This window comes from Rattus rattus, chromosome 7 (genome assembly GCF_011064425.1).
Source record: "Rattus rattus isolate New Zealand chromosome 7, Rrattus_CSIRO_v1, whole genome shotgun sequence".
Classification (NCBI taxonomy): domain Eukaryota; kingdom Metazoa; phylum Chordata; class Mammalia; order Rodentia; family Muridae; genus Rattus; species Rattus rattus.
The window spans coordinates 58,454,191-58,480,987 of NC_046160.1; the positions used below are offsets into that span (position 1 = coordinate 58,454,191).

The 26,797-nt window shown below is 40.4% G+C and overlaps 1 protein-coding gene across 2 annotated transcripts in view; it reads right to left on the minus strand.

Moving 5' to 3' along the window:
- Positions 1–7,958: 7,958 nt before the first annotated feature.
- The window catches only part of Stxbp6 (syntaxin binding protein 6), a 210,853-nt gene continuing 192,014 nt past the window's right edge, over positions 7,959–26,797 (minus strand). For both annotated transcript variants that reach the window (XM_032907697.1, XM_032907696.1), the window contains exons 5-6: positions 16,442–16,599; positions 7,959–11,164 (exon numbers count right to left, since the gene is read on the minus strand). In XM_032907697.1, coding sequence (XP_032763588.1) covers positions 11,141–11,164; positions 16,442–16,599 — 182 coding nt within the window. In that variant the 3' untranslated portion in view covers positions 7,959–11,140. The remainder of the gene's footprint in view (positions 11,165–16,441; positions 16,600–26,797) is intronic.

Here is a 26,797-nt window from a genome sequence, read left to right on the forward strand (position 1 = left end):
CTTTAGCTATGTAAGCAGCATATAGGGACTTATAGGTACCATGGGTTAGGAGGAGCAGGGAACTTCCTCCTGGCTGCTTGCAGATCTAGATGTAGAACTCTCAGCTCTTCCAACATCATGTCTGCTTAGATGTTGCCATGCTTCCTGCCATGATGATAATGGACTGAACCTTTGTGAGCCAGACCCAATTAAAAGGTTTTCTTTTTAAGAGTTCCCTAGGTCGTGGTGTCTCTTCACAGTAATGGAAAACCTAACTAGGCCACCCTCTAAATCAAAGAAAAGAGTAATTCTTTTAAAGTGACTTGGACATCAACCTATTGGGGTTCAGATCATTCTACCCAGGTCATTTCTGGCCTTGGACTTGCACACCTTGGGATAGTGGAACTATAGGTAGAAGCCTTCAGTAGATCATAGAGAGATTAGGCATGTCAAGGTACATCACTAGTTCTCTCTTGCTAAGCCTGTTTTTATAAGACAACATTGACTCCTCTATTTCTCTACCCTACTTGCATCCCATTTCCACTCTTCAAGACAACAAGTAACATAAGCTTCTGAGATTCTCTGTTTTAGCATAAAACAATCATCCCCTCTGCTCTCAACACCCATGTCATCTGTGTCACCATTGTTTCAGGCTCTTATATAATGGCCTTCTGTCCCTAGTACCTTAAACCCCTACATTCTTTAAGTGACAAGTTATGCTCCTAGGTTCCTGTAGTTTTAAAAGTCTTTCAGATTCATCCCCCTGGGAAAATGAAGATTTCAGCATTTTATAGCCAAAAAATGTAAGTGCCGCTGTGATTAAAGTTAACATGCATGAATGCCTACAGTATGCTGTCACATTGTTAAATATTTAACATAAAGCATTTCATTTAATCTTCAGTACAATCTCTGAACTGAGTCACTTTGTAATAAGTACTACTCTCTACACTGAATGAAATGGCAATGTTTCCTCTGATGTGTGTACATATATGGTGACATACATATGCAAAGCCATGTACATTCTACTCAGGAGAGGTTACTTCAAGGGAAAATATTTTTAAACATCAGTATTTATATAGAGGTACTAAAAGGAAGTTATGTATAAAAAGCCAGGAACTCAAAGTTCATTTTTACTTGAGAGAAAATTATAAAGTTATTAAAAATTATATATCCATTTAATCCATAAACACAATATACTTTTAGATATGTGGATACCACTGAGGTTAGGCAACTCTTATAAAAGAAAACATTTAATAGGGACTTGATACAGTTTCAAAGGTTTAATCCATTTTGCCATGGCAAGGAGCATGGTTTCGGAACGATAGCTGAGAGCTATACAAATAAATGAGCCACATGTACACAAACATGAAGAAAGAGGGGCTGATCAGGGAAGGTCTTTCTCAGAAGACAGTTCAGTGGAGAATTTGGAAATGGTCACAATGTGACATGACGGGGGAAGAAGTATTCTTGGCAGCAGACACAGCATTTGTGAAGGTTTTCTCATGTAGAAAAGTTTGACCTGGTTGAAGAGACCAGGCAATTACATTCTGTAATGAGGTAGCAACTGCACACATTCCTGGTTGACTTTAGGAGATATGGCTCTCCAGGTCCTAGCAGATCTGGGAACTGTGTTTGAGCTCCTTCCCCTCTCTTCCATTTCCTCTCCTCCCCTTTCTTTCTCTACCTCCTATTCCCTCATCCTTTTTTCCCTCTTCTCCCCCTCTTATCTTTCATTTCTTCCCCTGCTTTATTCCACAGGATTAGAGCAGACATGATGGAACCCAGTGGGTTGAATGTGAACCATGCTCCTTTACAATGTCCTCAGATTCTCTCTTGAAAATCTGGGGGTGATAGGCATGTCATGGGTCCTGAATGGGGAGGGCAGCTCCCCATTTTCCTTTATGGAAACAGGAAGAGGTCAGGCCTTCCTCTGGCTCAGGAGTAAGCTTAAAGGGAGATACTTGTTTCACTCCCAATCCTTTTTTCTATTGCTTTCAAGGGGAAAGTGAGGCCTATTGGACCCCTTAAGGAGAAACTGAGCTGGTTTTAGTCTTACCACTTTCCATGTGGATAACAGTGCTACACTTGTGGGTTCAGATGAAGGGAGTTGAGTCTGCCATTGATAGGTTGCCCTTGGGTTATGTTCTGTCAGAACCTGACTCTCAGGTAACTTATTAACCACCATATTGTTCTCATTTTCTTAATAATTTCCCAGATTTGGTTCTTTTCTGTAGCCTCTTCTGTTAACTAATATTAGAACACTGTCAGGACACCAGACTTGCCCACTGAGGGAGCAAAGGCATCTCGGTTCAGTTCTTGAACATGAATGTCACTTCCCTGAAAGGTTTTAAAACTTTGTCATTTTTAATGTTTCCTTGGCGGGCAGACTTCAGCTTCTCTGACAGGCTATGAGGACTCACCAGCTTTACTAGTAGTCTTAGCATACAATGCTTTCAAGGTGGGCATTGTACAGTGCAGTACCTTACCAGCAGCCTAAATCCTAATGCTGCCATATAGGCTTCTAAGATGTGGCCTCAGTTTAACTGCCATTCAATAGTATTAGTCTTTTTTAATGTAGTGGGGTTATATATCTGTCTGTCTGTCTAGGATTTTTGAAACAAGGTCTATATAGCTCTGGATAGCCTGGAAGTCACTGGTTTTATTTTTTCCCAGTAAGTTCCTATCCATATCCTCTATCTGGAGACTTTATTATACAATGCTTCCAAGGTGGGCAGTACAGTGCAGTACCTTGACCATGGGATGCTCGTAACATTTGCTTTAGGAAGGGCTTGTAGCCCAGCTGTCTTCTTCTATGAGCAACTTGGCACTACACCTTACTGCTGCCCGTTTCGTGTTCCATAATGGCAAGCAGTCTTCTTGGGTCTTCATTATCCTTTTGATGAAGTAGAAAAAAGTTAGTACCACCCACTGCTACTAGGATGAGCCCCCAGGGAGAGAGGCGATGATACATAGCGTGACCCTTTGGATACTGCATGGGGACAGTGAGGACTAGGGTTTAGAAAGTCCACACCTTCATACCCCAGTGTTCTCTCCGTTGCTTCACCACGTGCCACTTCATCAGGCTGAGGCTCTGATCTTGCTTGCCTGGACGGTGCTTTATGAATGGCCTAATATTGAAGCTAGGATTCCACTTTATAAATAAAAAACTTTAATTGTGTAGAAATAGTATGCTGTCACCATAGTTTTTCTGAAACTGTTTTTCAGCTGAATACATCAGGTGCTTCCAGAAAGATACAACATCACCAATGTACATGTTAGTGAGAACTCCTTGCCTCCTGTTTTCTCTCAGGGCCATTTTCACGTTGGATCAAGTTTAACCTGTACAGCTGAGGGTTCTTTTAAATATCGTCAGGGCAGTAGTCTAAGAAGGTTCTTCTCAGCCTCCTTGGAGTGGTGCAGATGACTTTGTTGAAAGATTCTGAACCTTACTCTTGAGAGAGTGGCATGAATTTCCTACTCAAAGGATACATCAGAACATCTCCCAAACTAACTGCTCATTTTCATCTCCATGGTTGGTGACCTAGATATAGAGTTGAATTTCCCTTATTAATTGCGCTTTCTTGGAACTTTTTTTTTTTTTTTTTAAAGAACGTAGCTCCTACTGGGCACTGAGGTCAGCTATCTCTCATTTGCTAGAGCTTCTGTCTATGTGATGTAGAAGGATTATAAAAAAAAATGATCAGAGGAGTTTGGATAGCATTTGCTCCAAATGCCTTGTAGGGAGTGAAGGAGAGTGTGTCCATTCACCAGTCAACACCTTGTTCAGCAGCCAGCAATGTCCTCCAAAGTCACTGTGCTGGTCTCATTCACAGGAGAGAATCCAAGCTGACATACAATGAGTCCAGATGTGGCAGGCATGGGGGTGTACATTCGGTATGCAATTCAGTTGCTACACTCATAGTCACCTCCAAAGTCAAGTCTAACAAAGCTGGTGCTGAATTTTAAAGAAGAAATACTTGGAACATAGATTCCTCTTTTATTATCCTAAAATTCACACTCCTGCGAGTAACCACAAGGGGGTGCCCTACCCTAACTCACCACACTTTAAAGGCAGTGATTTAATTTGTGTGTGTGTGTGTGTGTGTGTGTGTGTGTGTGTGTGTTTTTTTTTTTACAATTTATATATCTTAGTTCCACCCAGACTTCTTTCTTCCTTTTCTCATAGTAGTGGGGATGGGACTTAGGACCTCACTGTAGACAAGCCTTCTACTGCTGAGCTAGACCTCCCACCCCCTTGAACATTTTCTTCCTAAATGGCATGGCTCAGTTTACGCTGAAACATTCCAGACTGATGTAAACATGTCCACAAATACTGGGTGTTAACTCCAGGCCTGAAACAAAATACCCAGTAGGGAACCTTTGTGCTGTGAATAAAAGGCATGCTTACTCTTCAATAAAAGTGTATTCTTTGTCATCCTGAAATCAGGAAAAGACAATTCTTTTTTTTTTTTTTTTTTTTTTTTTTTTTTTTTTTTTTTTTTTTTTCTTTTTTTTTTTTTTTTTGGAGGAAACCCAGGGGCCTTTGGCTTCCTAGGCAAGCTCTACCACTGAGCTAAATCCCCAACCTCAAAAGACAATTCTTAAGGAAAACTTTATGCTTAAAGAAGTTCTTAAGGAAACTTTATGCTTCAGCCAGGAATTATTAGTCGTAATTAAACAGATCATTGATGTACATGGTCAGTGCTTACACGGGAATGCTCTTTAAAATTTGTGATCTCCAGTCTTCCTCCCAGCAATGCTTGTGGAATTCATGGGCTTGGTTTTCTTGTTTCTGTGTCATCCAACAAATAATTGTCAGAGCAACTGTAATACAACTGGCATTGGACAAAAGCCTCATCTATATCTAATGTTGACAAGTGATACCTGGGACTCAAAGGACTGGAGCATAACTTTCATTTCCCCCCACATCTAACTCTAGATGTGTGATATTTAAACTTACCACCCAGGTAATGTATGTGTGGTAAAATAAACCTTCCCTCCACTGGAAAGAACCAGTAGTATTTAGAATGCCTTAATAGAGGAAGTCTGAGAATAATGGTGATACATATGGCCAGCTAAATCACAAACCAGTAGACCTGACATGCATGGGTCTGGTTTCTATATTATATTCCATGACACTCAATGCGATGGGCCATGGGATGGGCCAGACCTTTCATGTAGTCACTCTGAAGACCTATGGAGCTTAGCAATGACTCAGCCAACAGATGAAATTGTGGCAGAAAACTTGAAGAAAAGGCTTGTTCTATAGCAACTTCCTCTGAGGTAAATTTCCAAACTTCCATCCTGAAGGAGGCAGTCACATGATGTTTTCAATGGGTGTGAAACATTACTCCTGCAGGGAATCTAACAGGAAGGAAGCAACTCAAAAGCTTCAAGAAGTCCCTGAAACTTACTAAAATTCTACATCTCTCCTTTCCCAATATAAGCAATAAGAACTGATGAGAAATACTCTCAGAAAATTAGACCTAGAAAAGAAAGACAATAGCTAAGCTTCTTGAAACAAGCTCACCTGGAAAAGAGTCTTTCTAATCTGACCAGCTGCTTATGGACTATACAGTGTACTCCAGGCTCCCAGCTTTTGTGAGCTGTCACCTATGCTGGAGTGGGCTTTGGGCTTCAGTGATGCAGCTGTCTCCAAGTCATTTCTGCTCCTGTAAGTAACCCCTCACCTATATGCCTATAAGCAAGAGCAATAAAACCAAACACCCAAACAAAAAAAAATGTCATGGTTTACCAAGCTGGATTTTCAATAGTATCTTTATTTTGGTCTGGGCTTAGTTCCCCGTCTGGAGTAAAGAGACATTTGTTCCTATCTCCCAAAGAATAAGGAGGAAGTGGGCAGTGAAAATAGGATTTGGGAAATACAGAGGCTCCAGATGAGGCTCAAATGTGAAAATATGAGAATCAATGTAAAAAAAAAATTACACCTACTGGTAATTCAGTATAAATACACTTTATACTGAACATTCTTGGCAGCTTTTATTTGCTAGTTTAAATCTAGTAAGCATCTGGGAAAACCAGCTGCCCCACCATCTGGGGCCTGTAGAATGAATCAATGAATTAATTAATTAACAAAAGCAAGATAACCAGGGATAGCAAAACAGCAAATTTGAAAGTAAAAGTAAACATTGGAATAACATTAGAACTGGCTATGACAGTCAGGGTAAAGGCTGGCTGTAATCCTGGGTAAATCCACACTTTTCTGACATGTGACCCTTAGGCAGGCTGAGCTGAAGAAGAGATAAAGAAGAAATAGTAAAAAGACTTTGGACAGAGAAGACTTTGATGAAGGTTTGAAGATAACGTTTGCATCAGGAAGGCTTGACTTCATAAAACAATTACACGTTGCTATGGCTTGGATTTTTTTTTTAATGTTTTCAAAAGTTCAGCCTGTAAAGAACCGGTCTGTCATTTGAAAGCTAAACCTTTAAGAGGTGGGCGTAGTAGGGGAGCTTCAGGTTACTAGGAGTACACTCTTAAGAGTACTTGTGGAACCCAAATATTTTACTGTAATTTTCACTTTTGGCCATAAAGTGGGCAGTTTTGTATCATGGGTGGTGTATTGTTACATAACTGGAACGTAAAGGCAATGTGTCTGCACGATCACCCAAGGGATCCCCCAGAATTATGAGCCAGAGACACAAAGATTGCACTGGCTATTTGTCAAGTAGTGGAATACAGATACAATTTCCGAATTTCTAATGAGAACCAAAGGACACCCTTCTTTTGGTGTCTTACCCGGCTGAGGAGTTAGCAATCACATTCTGAGCATTGAACTGAACCTTGCCTGTGGGTACAGGCAGGTTTTAAAGCTGAAGATACATGAAATTAGGAGCTTCATGATGTGTTCATGCATTTCACTGCACTGTGCTCCTGTCCAGTCCACTGCCTTCTGGACCCCTTGCTCTCCATATACACATGTGATGAATCCAGATTGCATGTGAAAGTATGCTGTACCTCTCTTTCTTCCTATTGCTTTCTCCTGCTCCCCTCCTGGTAACCTCTACCTTTCACACATAAGTTCCTCTTCTACATGTGTAAGTCCAAATTCCACACGGGAGAGGAGTGCTGTCCAGTTAGGCATGAGTTTCTATCCATGCCATGTAAGTGTTTGTTTTTGTTTCTTGCTGGGGAAGGGCCCATTGGAGGCATATTCAGTGTTCCTGTCGTGGAAGTACTCTCTCCAGATGAAGTGACCTTATCAACTTGTCATATTAATACTCTCAAAATTGGAGTTGGTAAATGCATAACTGATAACAATTAAAATCCTTTTCACAGGATGATAATCTCTGTAGGTCAACCAGATGGGTTGTAAATTTGTTCAGAAGAGCAGGTATCTTTGAAGTGTGCAATTACCTCGGTTCTCATTGAACCAAACTCTCACTATTGTTTCCTTGTCGGGTAGGGGAGACCCACCAGCCTCTGAGTCTGCCTGCTTCATGGTGTGTACCCTCCAGAGATAGCCATTCGGCTGCCAACATTATTCAGGTCGCTTCTCTTGAAAGCCAATGGGGTGGCATTTGCTTTGCCGACAGAAACATGCCAACAACTGAACACATTGTGATCTAGTCTACCTTACAATTTAACAGGGCATGACGCTGGTCTACTCAATGATTGGGCATACTGATGATTGAAACAAACCTGTAAACAGAACACGTATCACTGGATACCAGTAGGAGTGAACACAGTGATCAACATAACTGCTTCATTCACAAAAAAGAACCCAAAATGCAATAGTTGCTTAATATGGGCATGCTCTACACTGTGCTTAGCTCTTTTGTCTCCATGATATGTTTCCTTTAAACTTCAAGTTTTCTCACAATTTCATCATCTTTTGGCCTCCATCCTGAGGTCTCCTGTGGGCATATAAGGTTTGTCCCCTAGTGTAAGAAGTGTCATGGTGTTTACCTGCTGGTTGGTATTTCGTATGTTTCATAAATAAAGGAGAGGAACAAACATTCACCAGAGAGTTAAAATATTTAATGACAAAATCCAAGTTGCTATAAGAGTGAACCAACAGAACAGTTGTTAACTTGTCTCTGAATGAAACAAAAATGGTACTGTACTCAATATCATAGAGAATTTCTGAAAAACCAAGAACAACACACATTAGCAGCATCACAATTCTGATAATTAGGAGTGAAACCTATCTTAACTAGTATCTCTTATATAGGGCACTCTGTAACTGTTTCTACATAAATGCATAATCTTTGCTAGTCACAAGAGTATAAAACAGATTTCACTATAATTTTAAGTCTAACACATAATATTACTTCTACCAGACCTTAAAAAAAGTTAGCTACTGGTCTTGTTACATTTTACAAGTACATTCTTTAAAATGAAACATCAACCTGAATAACTGCATAGAGCCTGGACGTAGATAGCTAATCATTCTAGTGAAGAACACTACGGCAACATTCCAGGAAGAAGTGGAAATGCTGGCAAGTTCCCTTTTTTATGCACTGTCAATATAATTCACAAAGTCCTTCAGAGAAAGACAGCATTTCCAAAATTCATAATGAAGTGCAGAAATAAAATCAACACTGTAAGTCTTCTAGCAAGCTCAACCAAATGACTTGGTCCCTTATGACAGGAGTCCTCTTAGCAAATTCATGCCAGTTACACTGTAATAGCATTTTATATTGCAACACCTTCTACAAAAGGATTGCAATGGATTTCACATGTGTCATCAGGGGTTTCTCTGCAAGAGGCTGGACAGCTGAGAAGGGGCAGCGATTGCTGTTATAGTCCATGTGTTTGGTGGAAGACAAGCAAGATGGATCACAGACCAAGGTCATGGTGATGGCCTAGATGCTGATTGATCAGTAGAGGAAGCTAGCAGAGCTCCAGGTGGGCTTTTCTTTTAGTTCAGACTATTTCCAACAAGATTTAGGCCAAAAGGGCAGGTACAGGGCACTTACATTCATAGAAAATAACTAAAAGGGGAAGACTCAGCTTTCACAGTATGCTTCTGCCTGTTCAGAAACAGATGCCCCAAAGCTGGTTGTCAGGTATCTAACAAGCAATTTTATTGTTGACTTGTGCGGGGAAGTTAGACTATTTCTCTCAACTCTGTATATTAACTCTCTGAAACTAGAATCCAGTTCTAGAAGACAAATATTCGTGTTTTCTGAGCTAAAGTCTGCAAATGAAACCAATTTGGAGTGTTCTTTGGGCGCTTTTTCTTTTATTCTTATTTTTTATGAATCAGACAGTTCCACTAGTCAGCAGATGACAGGTTCCTGACTTTAAAAAAAAAAATATAAGACACCTAAAGAAAAATGTAAGGTATAGTAAACATTCATAATCCTCTATGTACATTTTACAGTATGTTCTTCACCTGGATAATCTACCCAAGAGGATTCTTACACTTTTTTGCAGCAAATCCCATCCTCTTCCTGACATTATACCTATGCTATTCCATAAAAATGTGCTTTCTCAGGGGATGCGTTATTAGGAGAACTTAAGCTATTTAAATCAGCATTAATAATCTAAAGTCATCTCATGTTGCTGCATTAGAGACTACGTCACAAGTAAACAGGTGACTCAGTGGAGAGCAAAGAAGGAAAGGGTCCTGAAGACCCCAGGCGACTGAAAACTCCATGCACTGCAGTATCTGGCATATATAGCTCGCCTCATTGCTTTATGAGGAACAAGCATTTTTTATTTTTAATGTTTAGCTTTTAACCCTCGAGAAAACAAAGTCTCCACAGTTAAGTGCAGTATTACCTTGAGCAACCCACAATCCAAAGGCCTGGAAGAGACTCTTCAATACGACAGCAAGGTAAAGGCTTGTAGCCATGCTGTCTGTATCAGATCAGGCAAGTTGAAACAGACGAGTATACAATCTGTTGTGAAGTACATGTTAAACAACACAAAAGAAACTAAAAACCACAATACCGGAACCTCCAAAACCAAGATACCAAGAAACTAAAAGTTCTTTCTCAAGGGTCTTGTGAGAGTGCCTCTAAAATTGGGTATAGTTTTGTTAAAAAAAAGAGAAAAAAAATACAGTAGCATCTTTCCATACTATAATTTGCATCCTTTTATCTAGACAAATCATTTATTTTTATTTGACTTAATTCATTATTATGTTGTTTGTGTGTTTTATATGCTGGGCATATGTATGCTAGGACACATATGTGGAGGTCAGAGGTCAAATCTGTGGAATCTAGTCATCAGGTTTATGCTATAAGCATCTTCATTCACTGAGCCACCTCATTGACCCTAGATACATTATTTATTGTTAGAAATATAAGTCCCCCCTCTCTCTTTCCAGCTATGATAATTTAGGACAGTGACAACAAAAGAAATATCCATAAATGCACAAAGATTTTTAAATAGGCTTTACAGTAGGTCTTTACATTAAAATTTTTATCCTTCATATGATAATTTCAACTAATCAGACTAGAAGGAAGGAGCAGAAATGTTTATGCATCAGCCCAGAGAGTAGATTTCTATTTGAGATTCTGATTTGTTTTGTGAATGCTCTTGATGGTTCATGCAAAAAGATTAACATAAAAAGACAAAATCCAATTCCCCTGATACATCCATGTGTTTTCTACAGTACAGACTTGCATCTCAGGATAATGAATTTTAATTTTGCTCTTCAAATTAAGAGGACTAGGAGAGTGAGTGAAAACACTGCTCAGCTTTTATTTGTATCCAGCACCATCATCTGATGCCACCATATTGAACTATTTTGTTGCTTAGTTTCAGAGAAAGAGAGAAAAAAAATACATTTTGCTAATTTATACCTGGCTTATTATTTGGTCTGAATTTTATATTTGAACTACAAAAACAATTTTCCTTCAAAAGGAACATGTGCACACACACAGATACACACAGACGCGCACTCACACACACACACACAATGGAAAAAAAATAAAAATGAAGCTGATGCTATTGCAGCATTCCTTAGCAAGATAGAGAAATGTGTGCACACAACACGCCGCCTTTCATTCATATTAACATCTCACGATGAAAAACCATACCCTTCAATGTCCTTATGTTGGGAAAACAAACAAACAAACAAACCAACAAACAGCAAAACCGAAGAAGCAGCCGTCTGGAAGTCTTGGAATAACTGCTGACCAAACTCCTTCACTTTCTTTAGAGGTTCACAAGGATAGGCAGTTTCTCAACATTTGTGCTTCATGGCAAGCTAAGGAGAGAGAGGGAGAGGGATGAAAAAAAAAAAAAAAGAAACCTTATTAATAGGCAGCTCTCTCTACTTTGCCTTCCCAAATCCAGGATGAGAGATCTTATGCTTGGTGCCAACCATATTCTTGTTCACAGTGACTCCTGGTAGACGTGTAATACTATCACCAATAGGTCACAGGACACTGCCCTTTGCCTCTTCCTTACCATCAGTTTTGTTGGTACATGTGCCTGCTGGCAGAGGATGCTGTGAGGTGTTCTTTCTTCCACAGAAGGATCGATGAAAACAAAATGCACAGAGAGGACAAGTGACTCATCCCTGAGACAGCTGGGATTCCCAAGTCACTTGATATGTCAGGAAGCAACAGTCCCGCCCGAAATGTTAATGCTTGATGATATCCCATGAAGTGTGAAAACTCGACAGCGTGTATAGAGACAGTTTAAAATAATCTATACATTATCCATCCTGGGCTTTCAATCAGATCCAAAGTCCCTGGCAATTAAATTATATTCCTGCATAGGGATAAACGGGGATAGACCCTGACTTCCTACTACTAGTGCTTTGACTCATCCTGGAACACGCTAATAATCTATCTTTCTAGCAAAGCTCCAAGCAGTCATAAATGTCATTTTATTGGTGGCTGCAAGAGAAAGGTTAGAACCCTGAGCTCCCACTAGGAAAACAGCATCAACATTTCCTCATCTGACAGAGGATGGCTAGCCATTGTCCTGGTTAGACTAAGAAAAACCTTAGCTGAAAGTCTTGATACCTTTTTGTATGGTAGAGCCAGTGAAGATCTCTTCAGATCTCCTGCAGGCTGATGCGGATGGTTAGTCAACTGTCAGGTGCAGAATTTGTTTTGAGTACAGTCATTTTGCTACACTGAGTGATACTGGGTGTGTGTTTGTGTGTGTGGGGGGGCGGTCAACAACTGTGCTGATGTCTAATAACTCATTACATTAAAAAGCCTTTAGTGGAGTGAGAGGTAGGGCTCTGCCTCAGACCTGGCCCAGCCTTCAGCCACATTCTGGACACTTTACTGCAGGGCCTATGTTTTTGTTCTGCCTCCAGTTTTCATTTATTATTTACCAAGGAGGTCCATCAAATAAACACAGAGCTGTTAAGTGTTGCGTGTAATGAATTCCAACCATAAATATTTGATCACCGCTACTGTCTTGGTATTCATTGAGCTATTAACTTTCCACTAAATAGGCTTGTGCCAGTTCACACATAGCCACTAGTCTTCAGGAATGATTGTATTGCTGCTCAAGCTAGACCCTGGGCCATGGCCACCTGTGCTTTGCAGAAGTAAAATTGGATAGGACAATTTGCTACTTAGATCTTATTCTAGTCCAAATGTTTGTATCTTCCCTAAACTCAGGGGCAGAAACCTAACTGCCCTGAGATCGCATTAGGAGGCAGGCATGGAAGGTGACTGAATCAGGAGGTGCAGAGTCCTCAGAATGAATCAGAGACTCTTTCCCTTTTCATTATGATACTCTCAGAGGTCATCGTAAGTGAATCAGGAAACAGACCTTCATGGGGCATGGAATCTAGCATCTTGACCTTGGACTTCTGTGTGAGAAATGAATTCATTGTTTAATCAACTACCAGGTTTTAAAAATTTGTTTATTTACTTTAATAGCAGCTGGCAAAAACTGGTAATACCCTGGTTTATGAGAGTACCTAGGAATGAAGGACTTCAAATTTAAGAGCAGAAAGAGCACTAAACAAAATTAGGGAACCAGGTTATACAATTTTTGTTGCGCTCCAAAGCCAATGCTTGCCCATTGTTTCCCGTTCCTGTAAAACTGTCACAGATTACCTCAGGGCTAGAGCTCCTTCCTTAAAGAGTCCCCCTGGTTTATTTACTGGATATTTCACAGAAACCCCCTATTAATGCTTTGTAATCTATTCTACATAATGATAATAAAAATCATAAATGATACTACGGCTGTGCTTCCAGAGGAGAGTCCCTTCTCTTTTAGCCTAAAGGCCCAAACTGAGCAACTGCAACAGAACAAACAGGAGAGACAGAGAAACAGACTGAGAGAGGAGAGGGGGGAGTGCTTTTCCCAGAGAGGGTAATGCCTGTTGTCATCTTTTCCACCCTGGTATAGAAGAGTCCAGATCAACTCTCTTTGCTGTGAGAAATGTCATTTGAGGATGCTAGTGTGGGTAATGTTCTTGCCTGCTGACTTACCAGCCATGGTGGGCTGTCACAGCCTGGAGCTCACTGCAACCTTGAGCTTTTGGGGGCAGGGGAAAGTGAGTGAGGCTGCTTGTGCTGTGCTGTGCAGTGCTCGTTCCTAATGGCTGGAACTGTGCCAAACCCACAGCTCAGGAAGGAACAATAAATACTTCCTCATGACAGGATAACCAGAAATGGGGTGAGGAGCGTGCTGGGCCTGGAGAGAAGCATTTTCCCTATCTTTGTTCTAGAGGGGACTGGCACCCACACAGCAAGAGGATGTGCTTGTACAAAAGAGACCTGTTTACTTTTGTACCTGGGTCATTGTAGGTAGGTGTACTGGGAAAAATAAGACAAAAGATAGTTTTTTTACTATAATCTGGAAAGACAGGGCACAATTTCCATCAGATGTGGTTATCCTCAGAGGAACTGTCACCTGGGATGATTGTTCTCTGCCATGTGTACTCTGTCTTTCTCTTGTAAACACAGCCCACTCTATATGAGTCAACAGGCTACACATGTCTGGGGGAGTGCAGGGATGAGTAGAAGGCCTGGTTCTACCTCAGAATCTTCTTCTCACTAGCAGGCCTGCCTGGAACTTGGCCAGTGAAATGACATCTTCATGGTAAACCTATGGTCAAACCACAGTTCTAACCTAGAAAAGCAGCCATACCATATCTAAAGAGGTCAGCTTGCTCACTACAAATACCTCTGAGGTATCCCAATTTTCAAAAACTATCTGCCTAGCTCTAAGGCTGTCTTACACTCCCTAGTAAACACTCACCCAGGGACTTCTCTCCCCTGGGAACACCTACTGGAGGGGAAACCAGTTAAAATGCCAACTTCTCTTGCCTACACCATCTCTACTAAGACCAACCAGCCCTGCACTCACCAAAGCTGGAGACCCCTTTGCATTTATTCGATGGCCTCATCAATTTCTGGTCCATAGGCTGTTCTAAGACAGCTCTCTTCACATACTGTAAGCTTCCCACTCCCTTTCCTTTCGAATTTGGATCATACAATATTCCTCTGCATTCTTTTTTAAATTGCTGTTTTGAAGATTCTCAGTCATCTGTAATAATTCCTCAGCCTCATTACTGAGCCTGTTATGTCACCAAATGGGACAGGCTCAGCAGAAGCTATGTTTATTGAAATAAATCATAAACAATTTAGATTTATGGGCATGCTTCCCTTAGCACCCAAGGAAATAGGTGTTGTTATTAATCAATTGCCTTTGTTTAACTGATAAGAAAACATGGGTTTTGAGAAATTTAGCATTTGTCCCAGGTCACCCAGATGGGAAATGACAGAGCTGGGCTCAAACATAAGAAGTTAACTACTATACCATGTTATTTCCCAACCATTCAGCAAACTTGGCCACAGCGTCAGGGAAATAGTGGCAATGGCCAAGAACTTGGATGTTTGTACAACCCTCGTGAGAGGGACGCCTATGTGGATGACATCCAGGTATTGTCTACCCCACATTAGGAAGAATAATTTCACAGCTTCCTTGGTAACATGGTTTGTGGTTTAATCATTAGCTGCAACTGTTTTAGCAGAGCTTTCTCAGTACACCACTGTGGGAAGGCAAAAGAGATAATGGCTGGGCCACCCGGCCTTTGCAGACTTTAAGACAGCTGTAGTGTTACCTCTTTTGGTTTTCTCTCTCCTAACTCAACACTAAGGGGTTTTACTCAGATTTCCACTGTCTTTCTCCCATTTAAATACTTCAAGTTGCTTTGTGTATCAGTGCATCTGGGCATGGACTCTTGAATTTCCACACCATCATTTCCTTGTACCAAAGCCGTGGGGAACATGCATCTGGGTTTACTCTGTCACAACTTCTAACTGTGAAGGCCTGATGCCAGCTTGTCTGCTGGCTTCCTCAGACAGACTTGGTTAATTCTCCTTCAAGGAACTCTACCTAGGTTTCAGAATCAGCAGTGCACTAAGACCCTGTTGTGATAGAGTCACTGAGATACTTAAATAGTTCTGTGTAAAGGGAATCACAGAGGAAAGAAAGGCAGAGGAAGCATCTGCTGGGAGCCAGTCTCCTGGAGTGCTTTCTTATGAGCCCAGGAGAAGCATCTTCTGGCCCCGGGAATGTTTTCTTGGTTGCCCATTCTTGTTTCCTCAACAGAAGTGGGGTATTCTATTGAGGCTAATTGAATTGTTCTCCCTTGAAGATCAACTAAAAACTATCTGCAGGTCCAGATCATGAGCCTGACAGGCCAATATGTCACCAGTAGAAATGGTTCCAAGAAACTTAAATTCAAGTGACCAGCTAGAAACTAACTACTCTTTGATCTGAAGTATAAGCACAGTAATACATCTTCCTTATCAGCTGACCAGTAGACCTCCTCTTTCCTTTGGTTTATGACTGCCTTAGATAGGAGCTGCCAGTAAATAGTACTTTTCCCTTCTAAAAGGCAGTTCTCAGCAAAAGTATGAAAATGCATGCTGAGTATCCAGTCACATGAGAAGTACCATTCTTTGAGTTCTGGGATAGAAGATAATCTTGCTGCCATTTTTGCTGAAAATTAGAGATCCAGAGTAGAGGTTTTGAATTGACATCCTGCCAGTGTCAGAGGCGAAACTAGCCTTGAGACCAGGGCTTGCTTTATGTCTGGTGAAGAGATAACAACTTGTGACATACAATGACAGATACTTAGAATGAGAAAGGGATAGAGTGGAAAGGACACCTGTGAAGCCTCAAGTCCAATAGAAGTCTTCCAATTGTGGTCAATGACAGCGATGTATCGTCAGGGCTGATCTCACTTCTCCCTCTTTCTGTGACCTCAACATGAATCCTGATACTTAGGATAGTAATTAAAGATTTTCTTTGTTATCTTAAATACCTAAAAGTCAGAAGGTCAGAGAAAGAGATGAAGCCATTAGAAAGAAGATGGTGACCACAAAAAATAGGTACAAGGAGAGAAACCACAAGGTTCTAGGTACTAGAAAATTGCTCACCCAAAGGAACAACAGCCAAAAAGGCTCCTCGAGTTTCTCACCCACCATAGGAACAGTTTCTTGATATTATGACCTCTGATAATCCAACATGGAGACCCTGCTCTCTGCTGACTCACCTTGTGTGCAGTTTCTGCAAACTGCTGGGCACTGTTCTTCATGTCTTCTGTCTTCTCCTCTGCTCGGCCTAACCGTTCCCCACGCTCATTCAAGGCCTGGCTTGCCTTCTGTACCGCACTGGTCACACTATCCGCTGCTGAATGGAGGATGCTGTTTCCTGGAAGGATTGCAAGTGCATCAAGAGCTAGCTCGGTCCCCACAAAGGCAGATCCCCACACTGAGGAAAGGCGCAAGGCAGGCTGTACTGGAAAACAAGTTTCCATTCTTTGAGGTGACTCATTCATTTATAGGAAGAACACCCAAAGATCTGCCACAGGGCCATGGCAAATCCTGCCAGCTTTTCTCTTCTCCACTGCCATTCCTTATGCTTGAGGAGGCTCTGAAAGATGGAGCCCACTGGGATTTAAGACTTAAAGGCATAGGTAAATGGGAACCCTGACAAGTTCACAAAATTAGGAAGGTACATTGACATATATTTGTATTTTATGTACATTTTATTATTGCATTACATATATTTAACTTTTCTTTCTCTCATACTGTGTGTGTGAGAGAGAGAGAGAGAGAGAAGAGAAGAGAAGAGAAGAGAAGAGAAGAGAAGAGAAGAGAAGAGAAGTTTAAGTCAGTGGACAGTGTCTGGAAGTTGGTTCTATCCTCCCACCACATAAGCCTCAGCAACTGAACTTGGTTAACTTGGCACATGCCTTACCTGCTGAGTCACCTCACTAATTTATTTATTTATTTTTTTTTTAAGACAAGTGTCTCACTCTAGTCTAGGTGAGCTTGGGATTCCATTTTTCAGCCTCTGTCCCTAGAGTGGGAATTCCAGGCATGAATTCCATGCTCTATATAACCTGTGTTCCCTGCAGCCCATCAGTCTGGGGAACTGAACCCAGGGCTGGCTGTATGCTCGGATCTTCAGTTTGTTTTCATCTTTAGAATGGTTTAGTAATCCCCAGAAAATTGGGGACATAGGGGTTTTCTAGATATAATACTCTACTTCCCTACCCTTTAGTTGACCCCTTTATCTAGCAATTATGCCACACTTCCCACTGCATGGCTAAGAGTTATGATTGAATAATGAGCTTTTAAATTCAAAAGAGATACAATGGCCCCCATCCTCTGATCCTCTGTTATGGCTTGGATACTCGTGCTTCCATGTGTGATTTCCAGAATATTAAAAGCAAGGTCACAGCACTGCTAGCAGATAGCAGGTAGGAAACCATCACAGAAACTTGCCTCTGAGGAAATTTAGCATTTTCCAACTCTAGAGCAATACCAAAGAAGTAGAAGTCAACCAGATCTCCAAAGGTCATGCATCCTTGCTACTCTCCTCGCCAAGACAGGCGGCATGACTTGGTAAATAGCTTGCTGGCACATTAGCCATTGAGGACAAGCACACTGCCCAATGACAACCTCGGGAAAATTTATAGCTGTATTTTGTTTACATTGAATAGCATTTTACATAATATTTTTATGTCTTTCAATAAGTTGCTGACATCATTTTACTTTGTATGTGGGATGGATACTTCAAGCCACAGATAGCTTTTTATAGCAATGTAATTTCCACTAGTCTCAGCTACAAAAGCTTGCTAATTTATCCTTTGTGGGAACATTCTGGAGTTTGTGGAAAAGAATCTCAGGTGAGAAGTGCCTGGTCCAGAGGCAGCACTGACGAAATCATCTTCTATTTTTTCAAGGGCCAAATACACTCTAGAAAAAAAGTGATTAGGGCTAAGTAATGACACCACTTGTAGCTAGCACCACATAGCTATGTATATACAGAGGCACAATGACATCCATGTACATAGACACAGTGAGCATAGACTTGAAGTGATTGCACCCTAGAAAAATCTGCTTGGGCACAAAGGAAATTTTGGGACGTCAGAACAAATTCTACAGAAGAAATCTTGGTCTTATATTGCTTTCATACTGTATTAGTAACTATGATAACATTCCATTATCATAGCTAACAACACAGGACTTTGCAAGCAGAAAAGCATTAGAAAACATTGCTTCATTTCCTGTCCAAAATTCCGAGGAAGCAGATTGGAAGCAGAAAAGCTTGTACGCTGTCATCACACTGGGAAATGACAGGGTTACCATTGAACCTTGGTCTGCGGATGGTTCCATCCTTTCTCACAGACACGATGCAGCACTCACTATGACAGGATTGTGGGCAGACTAGCATATGCGTGTAGGTTTGGGCTGGATATTTTCCAGGGTAATTCCAGACTGCTTCTGCCTTCGAAGCATTCTTCTTGTTAAACTAAGATTTACTGTTCATGCTACATGTCAAGCCAGGTGACACAAAGAAAGAAGAGAGCGGCAGGATAGACCGGGAAGGTGTATGAGAGGCTGATGTCTCTCTGACCAATGCTTCCTTATACACACTACAGTTTAGCATCAAGAGGTCTGAGAAAAGATGAGGCAGGAATCTGCAAGTATATGATGATTGTCAACTTGACAAGTTTACAGTCACCTAGGGGACATAGTTCTGCGAATGCCAGTGAGAGCATCTCATCTCCAAAGAAGTTTAACCAGGAAAGAGGACTTAGCCTGAAAGTGGATGGTACCATCCCACAGGGCAAGGCCTGGACTGAATAAAGATGGAAACAAGAAAAACCATGTGTGTTACAGCAGCAGAATTAGAGAGATGCTGCTACCAAAGGTTGTTGGAGCCCATGTGATGTTATGAGCGCCAGAAACCAGCCAAGCAGCAACAAAATTCGGTGTTTTCCCTGCCAGGTTTTGAGCTTGCTTTTGTCTGATATTTCCTTGTTATATCCTCATTCCTCCTTTAAAAACCATGAATGGTTTACTCTGTCCAGTTGCATGTTGGAAGTATATGAAAAAGGGATTCAGGTAAATGATCACTTTGAGATATAGATTCACTATGGATTTTTAAAAGTATTAACATTATAAGACTTTGGAGGCTTTTCAAGATGGGATGCGTGTATTTTGCATTGTTAGATATCCTTAAGTCTATGGGGATAAGGGCTTTAAGGGTGGACACAGGGTGGACCTGAGATGGTTAATCTTAGTTATCAATTTGTGGACAAAATTAGTGATTCTAAAAGACACACAGGGTCCAGGAGGGTGATTTCATACAGATCTGATCACAGGTGACACTAGGTATGGGCTGGGGTCCTGGGCTGAGTAAGAAGGTAAAAGTGAATAGAGCTTCAATACCCACGTCTCCTTGACTGTGGATGCGGTGTGATCATCTGTCTCGTACTGGATTACATAGCCAGAGTTGCCATCGGGGCCTTTTCTTTCCTGTTAGCACAGACTGCACTTCAAAGTTGGAGCCAGAAAACTGCTTTTGTAGTTTGCTTTGACCATGTGTTTTATCATGGCAATGAGAAAAGTAACTAACACATCTTGGTTAAGAATGGTTGTATTATTAAAAAGACTTTAGAAATAATTTCAATAAAATTAAGAGTATAGAGCCAATCTTCTTTTTATGTCAATTATAATTAACCTATCTGGCTTGCTAAATTATGTACGCCTGTGAATTTGGACTGAATCTCCTAGGCGTAAGTCATGCTGCTTCTATGCCATGGTTTCCTTGGAATGAAACTTGGACACGATGTTAGGTAATGTCCCTCCCAGTTTCTTACAGTCGTTACAGAGAGAGAGACACATGGTATGTGGTAAACCAGAACTATCTGCTGTGCTCACTTTAAAGATGGCATTGTTGACCACTGCTAATACGAAATCCACCTTCAGTTATTTGCAGGCATTATAATGAATCTGACAAAAATTTCATTTTTTCAGCTAAAGTGGCCTCTCCCAGTTAGAATATGACCTGTATTTTAAGGCAGGGAAACTCCTCTCACTTTTATCAGGCTCCAGCTCAATTCTACTCCTTCACACAATGATAAGCACTATATATGTCTTCAAGTAAATTGTAGTACTTAAACCAAGTACCCCTGTTCTCTCCATCCTGTCAACATCCTGTGCCACAACTTTCAGCAGAATCACAGACTTCCTGAGTGTCCCCTTTTACTCTTCCTACCATTCCCTAATTCTACAATCATTTTCGTCTTTTGACTTACATCTGTTCAGTTGACTTTCTTCTTTTGAGAACCCTTACTTATACTGTAATTGTAAGGCTGTGGCCTTTCCCTGTGACAATATTATCCAGCACATAGTCTCTAGGACTTCATCTCTCATAAGGTTTTTTTGTATGTTCTTACTGGACTCCAACTGAATGCCCCCAAGGCACCTCAAAATTCAGTCTGTCTAAATGTAACCCTATGGTTTTTCCAAATGCTGGGTTCCTGTTTCAATGAATGAGCCCAATCTCTCCCCATTTGACTCCAGACAGAAATCTAGGGGTTAAGTCCTGACTGTTCTGTTACTGTTACTGTAACACCAGTAAAGACTGTGTTCTCTTCAGTTTGCTGAACTGCACTCTTCACCCCCCTCATGCTCCACACATAGAGGCACAGTTATATATTCCTTTCCTGTTATCATCAATACTCATAATTCTTATAGTTGTTAAAAAGGACAGTGCTAGCTCAAAGGGCATACACTGAGGCTCTTAGCGGATGCTGCAGACTGTTGTGTGAAACTGTTAGTAGACACTCAGAACTACTTGCAGTGGGCATAGCATTTGCCAGGCACTGTAGTGACACACTTGGTAATCACGCTGACGTTACTTATCGGGTGTTCAGTTTCTTTACACTTCAATGTGGGGCCTGCCATCCATCCCATCTGTCTAATACAGAGACAGTAAGATGAAAATAAAGTAACGGGGTGCTTGGTGAAGGTGTGTGAAGGTCACTCCACACTTCCCTTAGGAAGGCCACACAGGTTTTCTAGAGAAGTTCTGGGAAATAGCACAATCATTTGGCACAATCCATCTTTTTCCTCTTATTGTTGGATAGGGTCTTGTAACTAATAGATGTTTCTTGGTTATCTATGTGTAGTCCAGTGTCTTGCTTTGGGGGAGATGGACACATATTCGTTAAGTGAAATCATATTGTGTAAACAGGGGACCTTACTCAGAAGTTGGGGTCCATTAATATTGTGCTGTTAAGTCAGGAAATAACGACATCTCCTGCGACAGATAGAATCATAATTCTTTCTAAATAGACAGGAAGGATATTAATACCCAGATTTATTCAAACAGACTGAGAAGACGCTGTCAACCACAGCACATGAAGTCAACTGCCTTTTGAGTCACAGACTCTGGAGAGCACAGACCAGTCCAGTTCCACTGATGTTGCCTTCCCATTAGTTCCACTCAGTAGAGCCTTAATACAAGCACGTGTTAGCTCATTTTATGCTATGCGGTTTAGAAAACGGTTGAGAGGGAAACTTGATAGAAAGCCTCACCAGTGCAGACAGTCGCTGTTAGAACACAATCAGGAGAAAACAAGGAAGGGACCGAGGGAGAAAGAGGAAAGCAAATAAAAAGTGATAACGCAAGAAAATTAAGAACAGTTTTTTATACATACATAAAGTATAACAATAGCTTAGATGTCAACGGGAATTAATTTGATAATTGTAGACTTCGGCCCATGTGTTGGCAGTTAAAAATGTTAATACTCTATCCACTAAAAAGGCCCTTTAAAAGACTTCAGCAGCTACTTCTTATATATAATACATATATAACTTAAATATACATAAATTATATGGTTTAGGAAATAAAGAAGGAAATATCTAGAAATAAATGACAGATAAATATATGCACATACAGCTGAGTAAACAAACATGTTCTTTTAAGATCTTTTTAAAAATTTAATTTAAAGTTTTAAATTTTCTTTGTGTGTGTGGTAACTGCAGGCCAGAAGAGAGGATCAAATCCCTCTGGAGCTGCAGTTATAAGAAGTTGTGAGCTACCCAACCCAATATGGGTTCTGAGGCCTGCACTAGGGTTCTCTGAAAGAGCCGGAAGCAGTCTTAGCCACCAAGCCATCTCTCCAGCCCCAGACAGATTTGTAAAAATAGTTTACCTTTGCTTGGGCTATGTTTATTCTAAAATCTATCTAACAACTTAGGAATAGCTAAGCAATAAAGCCCCACTTATTAAACTAACTTATAGGGAAATTAATTTGAAGTGTAGACACAGACACAGCAGACAGACAGACAAAGACACAACACATACACACACACAGGGGGTGGAGGGAGGCATGATTTCAGTTCTTTTAAACTCACAAAAATCTTCCTTGGCAGAAAGATTTATTATAATAAATCTGTTAATATACCAAAACCATCAATATTCTTATATGCTAAAAATGTTCAATAATAATTTTTTCCTCAAGTAGATTAAGTGGCTTCTATTCAATTTTTAACTATGGTTTTTAACTCTCTTAGCAAGACCACTTCCTTGGGTAAGATATAAGGTAAATTGAGTTTTGCTTAGCTTAGTAACATATACATTGCTTTTACCGAACATTAGTATGTGGGATTAACCTCAAATGTTCTTTCCTTCTTTTGTACTTCCAGTCTACCTCTCGTAAAAAATAAAGTTTCATGAAGACCTACTTTCTTGCCGCCTCCTGGAAGTGCTCACTACTACTCACACACGGTCTCTCCTGTGATGGACGTCCCAGTTCTGCCAGTCACTGCTACTTGTATCACGGTACTCTCAGTGCTTCACGGCAGACACCACTTAGTCCTGTGACCCTCATTGAACATCTCAACCTGAATACAATTTAAATGCCTATGACACTAATTGTTTTTTATATGAAATAAGTAATAATATGCAGAGATTTCCCAAGCAAAATAATTTGGTCCCTAATTCACAGACTCCATTTATTCTATAAGATTAATAGTAGATTAAAAATAATAAAAAGCTCATATATATAAATATATGTATATATATATATATGCCAATAATACCACACCAGGTCATGCCAATGTTGGAAGTCCTTATTGCCCTTTTAAAGGTAAAAGTTCTGTTAAAGGGCAAATTTTACTTGCATTTTTGTGTTGATGGGCAAATGGATCAAGTCTTTTATAAAACAATGACTACATCAAGTCTTTCTAAAAGAAATATATTAACCTACGTAGGGGCCAGATGTAATATGAATGTCTGCCAACCATAGAACAGCTCTCATTCTTTGACATAAGGCAAGAGGTATTAGGGGAAGTGCTACTGTCCCAGAGAAGATCTTCTCACCTGAATGTACAGTTACAGAAATACACAGTAAGGCTGGTGGAGCAGTTACTTCAACTGCCTTAGCACTGACCCCAGACCTCTTAGATTCTTCTGTCAGCCTTTCCCAGAATTGTTCTTTGGTTAAAAAACATGGTACAAAGAACACATAATGGTATGTCAAATAACTTTATAAAATACGATCTAATCAGGATCTTTCGTGCAGAGTTTTGGATAACCTTTCTAAACTAATATAAACCCAGTTTTTAAATGAGGTGAGGATGGAGGGAACACATGATTATACAATTTCCCAAACAGAATTATCTGTGGGGTCCTCTTGGACAGGGTATTGAAGTAGAATTTGTGTTGGAAAGTGCTGCAAGGAACTCTACTTTGCTCCTAAATTAAAGGGGAAAAAGTAAATCTAGGCTGTCTCCATCAATTTAGTAGTAGGTAGGCAAGTTGTGTAATTATATTCAAAGGGCTTGCTTTATGGAGGCTGTAAAACAGATATAGCATGCTGAATGGCAGTTCTAGAATTATCTTTTGTTTCAATTTGGTAGTTAATTTCAGGGACCATGAAGCCTGCTTGTTGCCTGGAGCTGGATGACTAAGACAAACGGATGCAGCGTCCAGGAATATTTTGTAAACTCATAAATTCCAAAGCCTACTTGAAAGAGAACTTGGAAGTTGTTTTTTTTTTTTAGTTGAAATTAATAAGGAAGAAAACTGGTCCATTTTACCAAATTCATGCCTTCTGTTGGCTATGTCAAGGTAGCTTAGTGGAACCTTAAATACTGGAGGAAAAAGCCCTGTTTTCTTGCCTTATCATAAGTACGTATGAGTTCATAATTTTCCTCTTAATTCCGATATGCTCAGTGCTGAAGATCACAAACATTCAGGATATTATCCATGGCCATTTTAACACGTAAATTTAGGATATCAAGAAAAATACCTTTTAAAATATTAATTTAGCTTTGGTTCCTAGGGGTTTGCTCGTGTGAGAAAAACAAATACAAGAATAAATCTGTTGGTACTATTCAGAGAGTATCAGGCTCAAAGAAGGATGGCACTTCAAAAAAAAGTTCCCCTACAATCCAATCTTGAGAAGCAGATTTTGTCCTTTGTCTCTTGCTATGGATGGTAACGTACCAGTAATGATTCGCAAGTCTATGATCTTTAGAAGTAAGAAGTTAGTAGGTTTTACATTAAGCATTACAATTTCAAGTATATATATACTACAAAACCTCTTTATGTAATGCTATGGGCTATAAAGCAAACTCCATTCAGTTTGTGGAGTCTGCTACTTCCTAGCTGCACAACACTGAATAAATTATCTTCACCTCTGTGCTCCAGTTTCATTTCTTCTCAGGGGGTCCAGTCTGGGACCTACTCCCCAAGATTGGATTGCGGAAACTATCTCCGGCAATGTACAAGTGCAAGGGGTAAAGGGTACACACAGAAGACAATGGACATCAAACATTAACAAACAAACAAAACAACAACAACAAAAAAAGGCACTAAAATCTTTGTTAGGTTTTCTACTGCGGCCTACCCTTCCTTCCACATCCCCATCACTGTGAACAGTCTTCTGTGGTTTCCTCCCACACCTTATCATTTTGAACACCCAGTATGATGTTTCTGACCCACTGTGTTATGATTCTTCTCTTAAGCTTGTGAAGATTGTCAGTGGGTAAGAGCACTTGGTATTCAAACAAAAGGAACTGGCTTGGACCACAGCACACACATACAAGCCCGAGAGTGGCTGCGAGTGGCTGCATACACCTTTAACACCAGAACTGGGGACTGAGGGAAACAGATCGCTGAGGCTTGCAGTCCTAACAATGTAGCCAAAAATTGGATGACTCTAGTTTCGGTGAGAGCCTGTCTGAAAGGAATAAGGCAGAGAGGGATAGAGCAAGACACCAACATCATCTTTTGGTTGCTACATGTGAACATAAGTGTTGCATGGGCTCACATATGCATAGAACCTCTGTCCCCAACACACAGATGTTCTTCTCTCAGACTCACTGGTTACTTGGCCACTGGAGCACAAGCTCATTGACCAGTTCTTTTGAAGGAAAATTCTTTTACTTAGCTTCTAGAACATAACTTTCTTGTTTTCTACCATTCTCTTTGACTACTGCCTTTGTCACTTTTCTGATGAGACAAATAAAGCCAGAAAAGTCTGGGCTCATTTCTGGCTCTCTGATCTCAGGTAAGTTACTCTGAAGCTATAATTTCTACTCAGTATAAAAGAGATAAAAGTACCTGTTTTGCAGGGTCTGTTTTTAGAAGTAAAAGCAATATACACTTAGCACCATGCTCACTCCATAGTGTGCTATTCACTTGCCACAGAATACGTGTTCCACACATAGCCTGCCCTGTGTGCCTTGAAGTTTATACCTGGACATTAATTTGGTCTTTCTTTCTTCCTCTAAACGTACTATTGAACCTGAATTCACAATGGTGTCCACCTTATCTGCCATGCCAATATCTTTGACTGTTATCTCTATCATCCCAGCTAAGTATGGGGCATTCTACCTCAGAGGGACACTTAGCTCTCCACTCATTTTTATTGAGTGTGAAACTTTACATTCTGTTGCCCTTATCAAACCACTGCCACATCCTGCATGACTTTTCTTCCATTGCTATTTGGTCTCTAATACTTTGTTTTCTTTATAAACAATTATGTGGGTCATGAAACTTTCATGTTTCAGTGTAGTGCTGGCTTACTCACGACATGGCAGAATCAACTGATCAGATCCCTCTCTTGATCTCATCCTGGGCTACTTATTCAGAGCCTTTCACAGCTCTCTGGCCTTTATCTACTATCTTGCTGTTTCTTCCAAAGTTATGATTTTACAGCACGTTGCTGTAGAGAAACACATATAAAAGATGAATCTTAAACAAAAAGCAATGTGAATAAAAAGCTCAACCAGAAATACCATGTCCATCTCTGTTCCTAACCTTAGTAGCAGCCCACACTTGTGAGTTCAGCAGCATCAGTCTAGACTTAGTGCGGTTGGTACTAAGATTTTGGTGTTTATCAGTTTTATGATAGAAGAAAAAGAAGTTCTTTGAGAAAAGTAGATTCCATTGAATTGGGGCCAGAAACCCAGATAACACCTGAAACATCTTGCTGCCAGACAGTAAGAATGCCTTCAAAAGGCAGGGGTAATACTGTAATCAAAAACTGGTTTAATGTGAAATCAACAAGGCAAATTGTGATATTTAGAACTCCAAC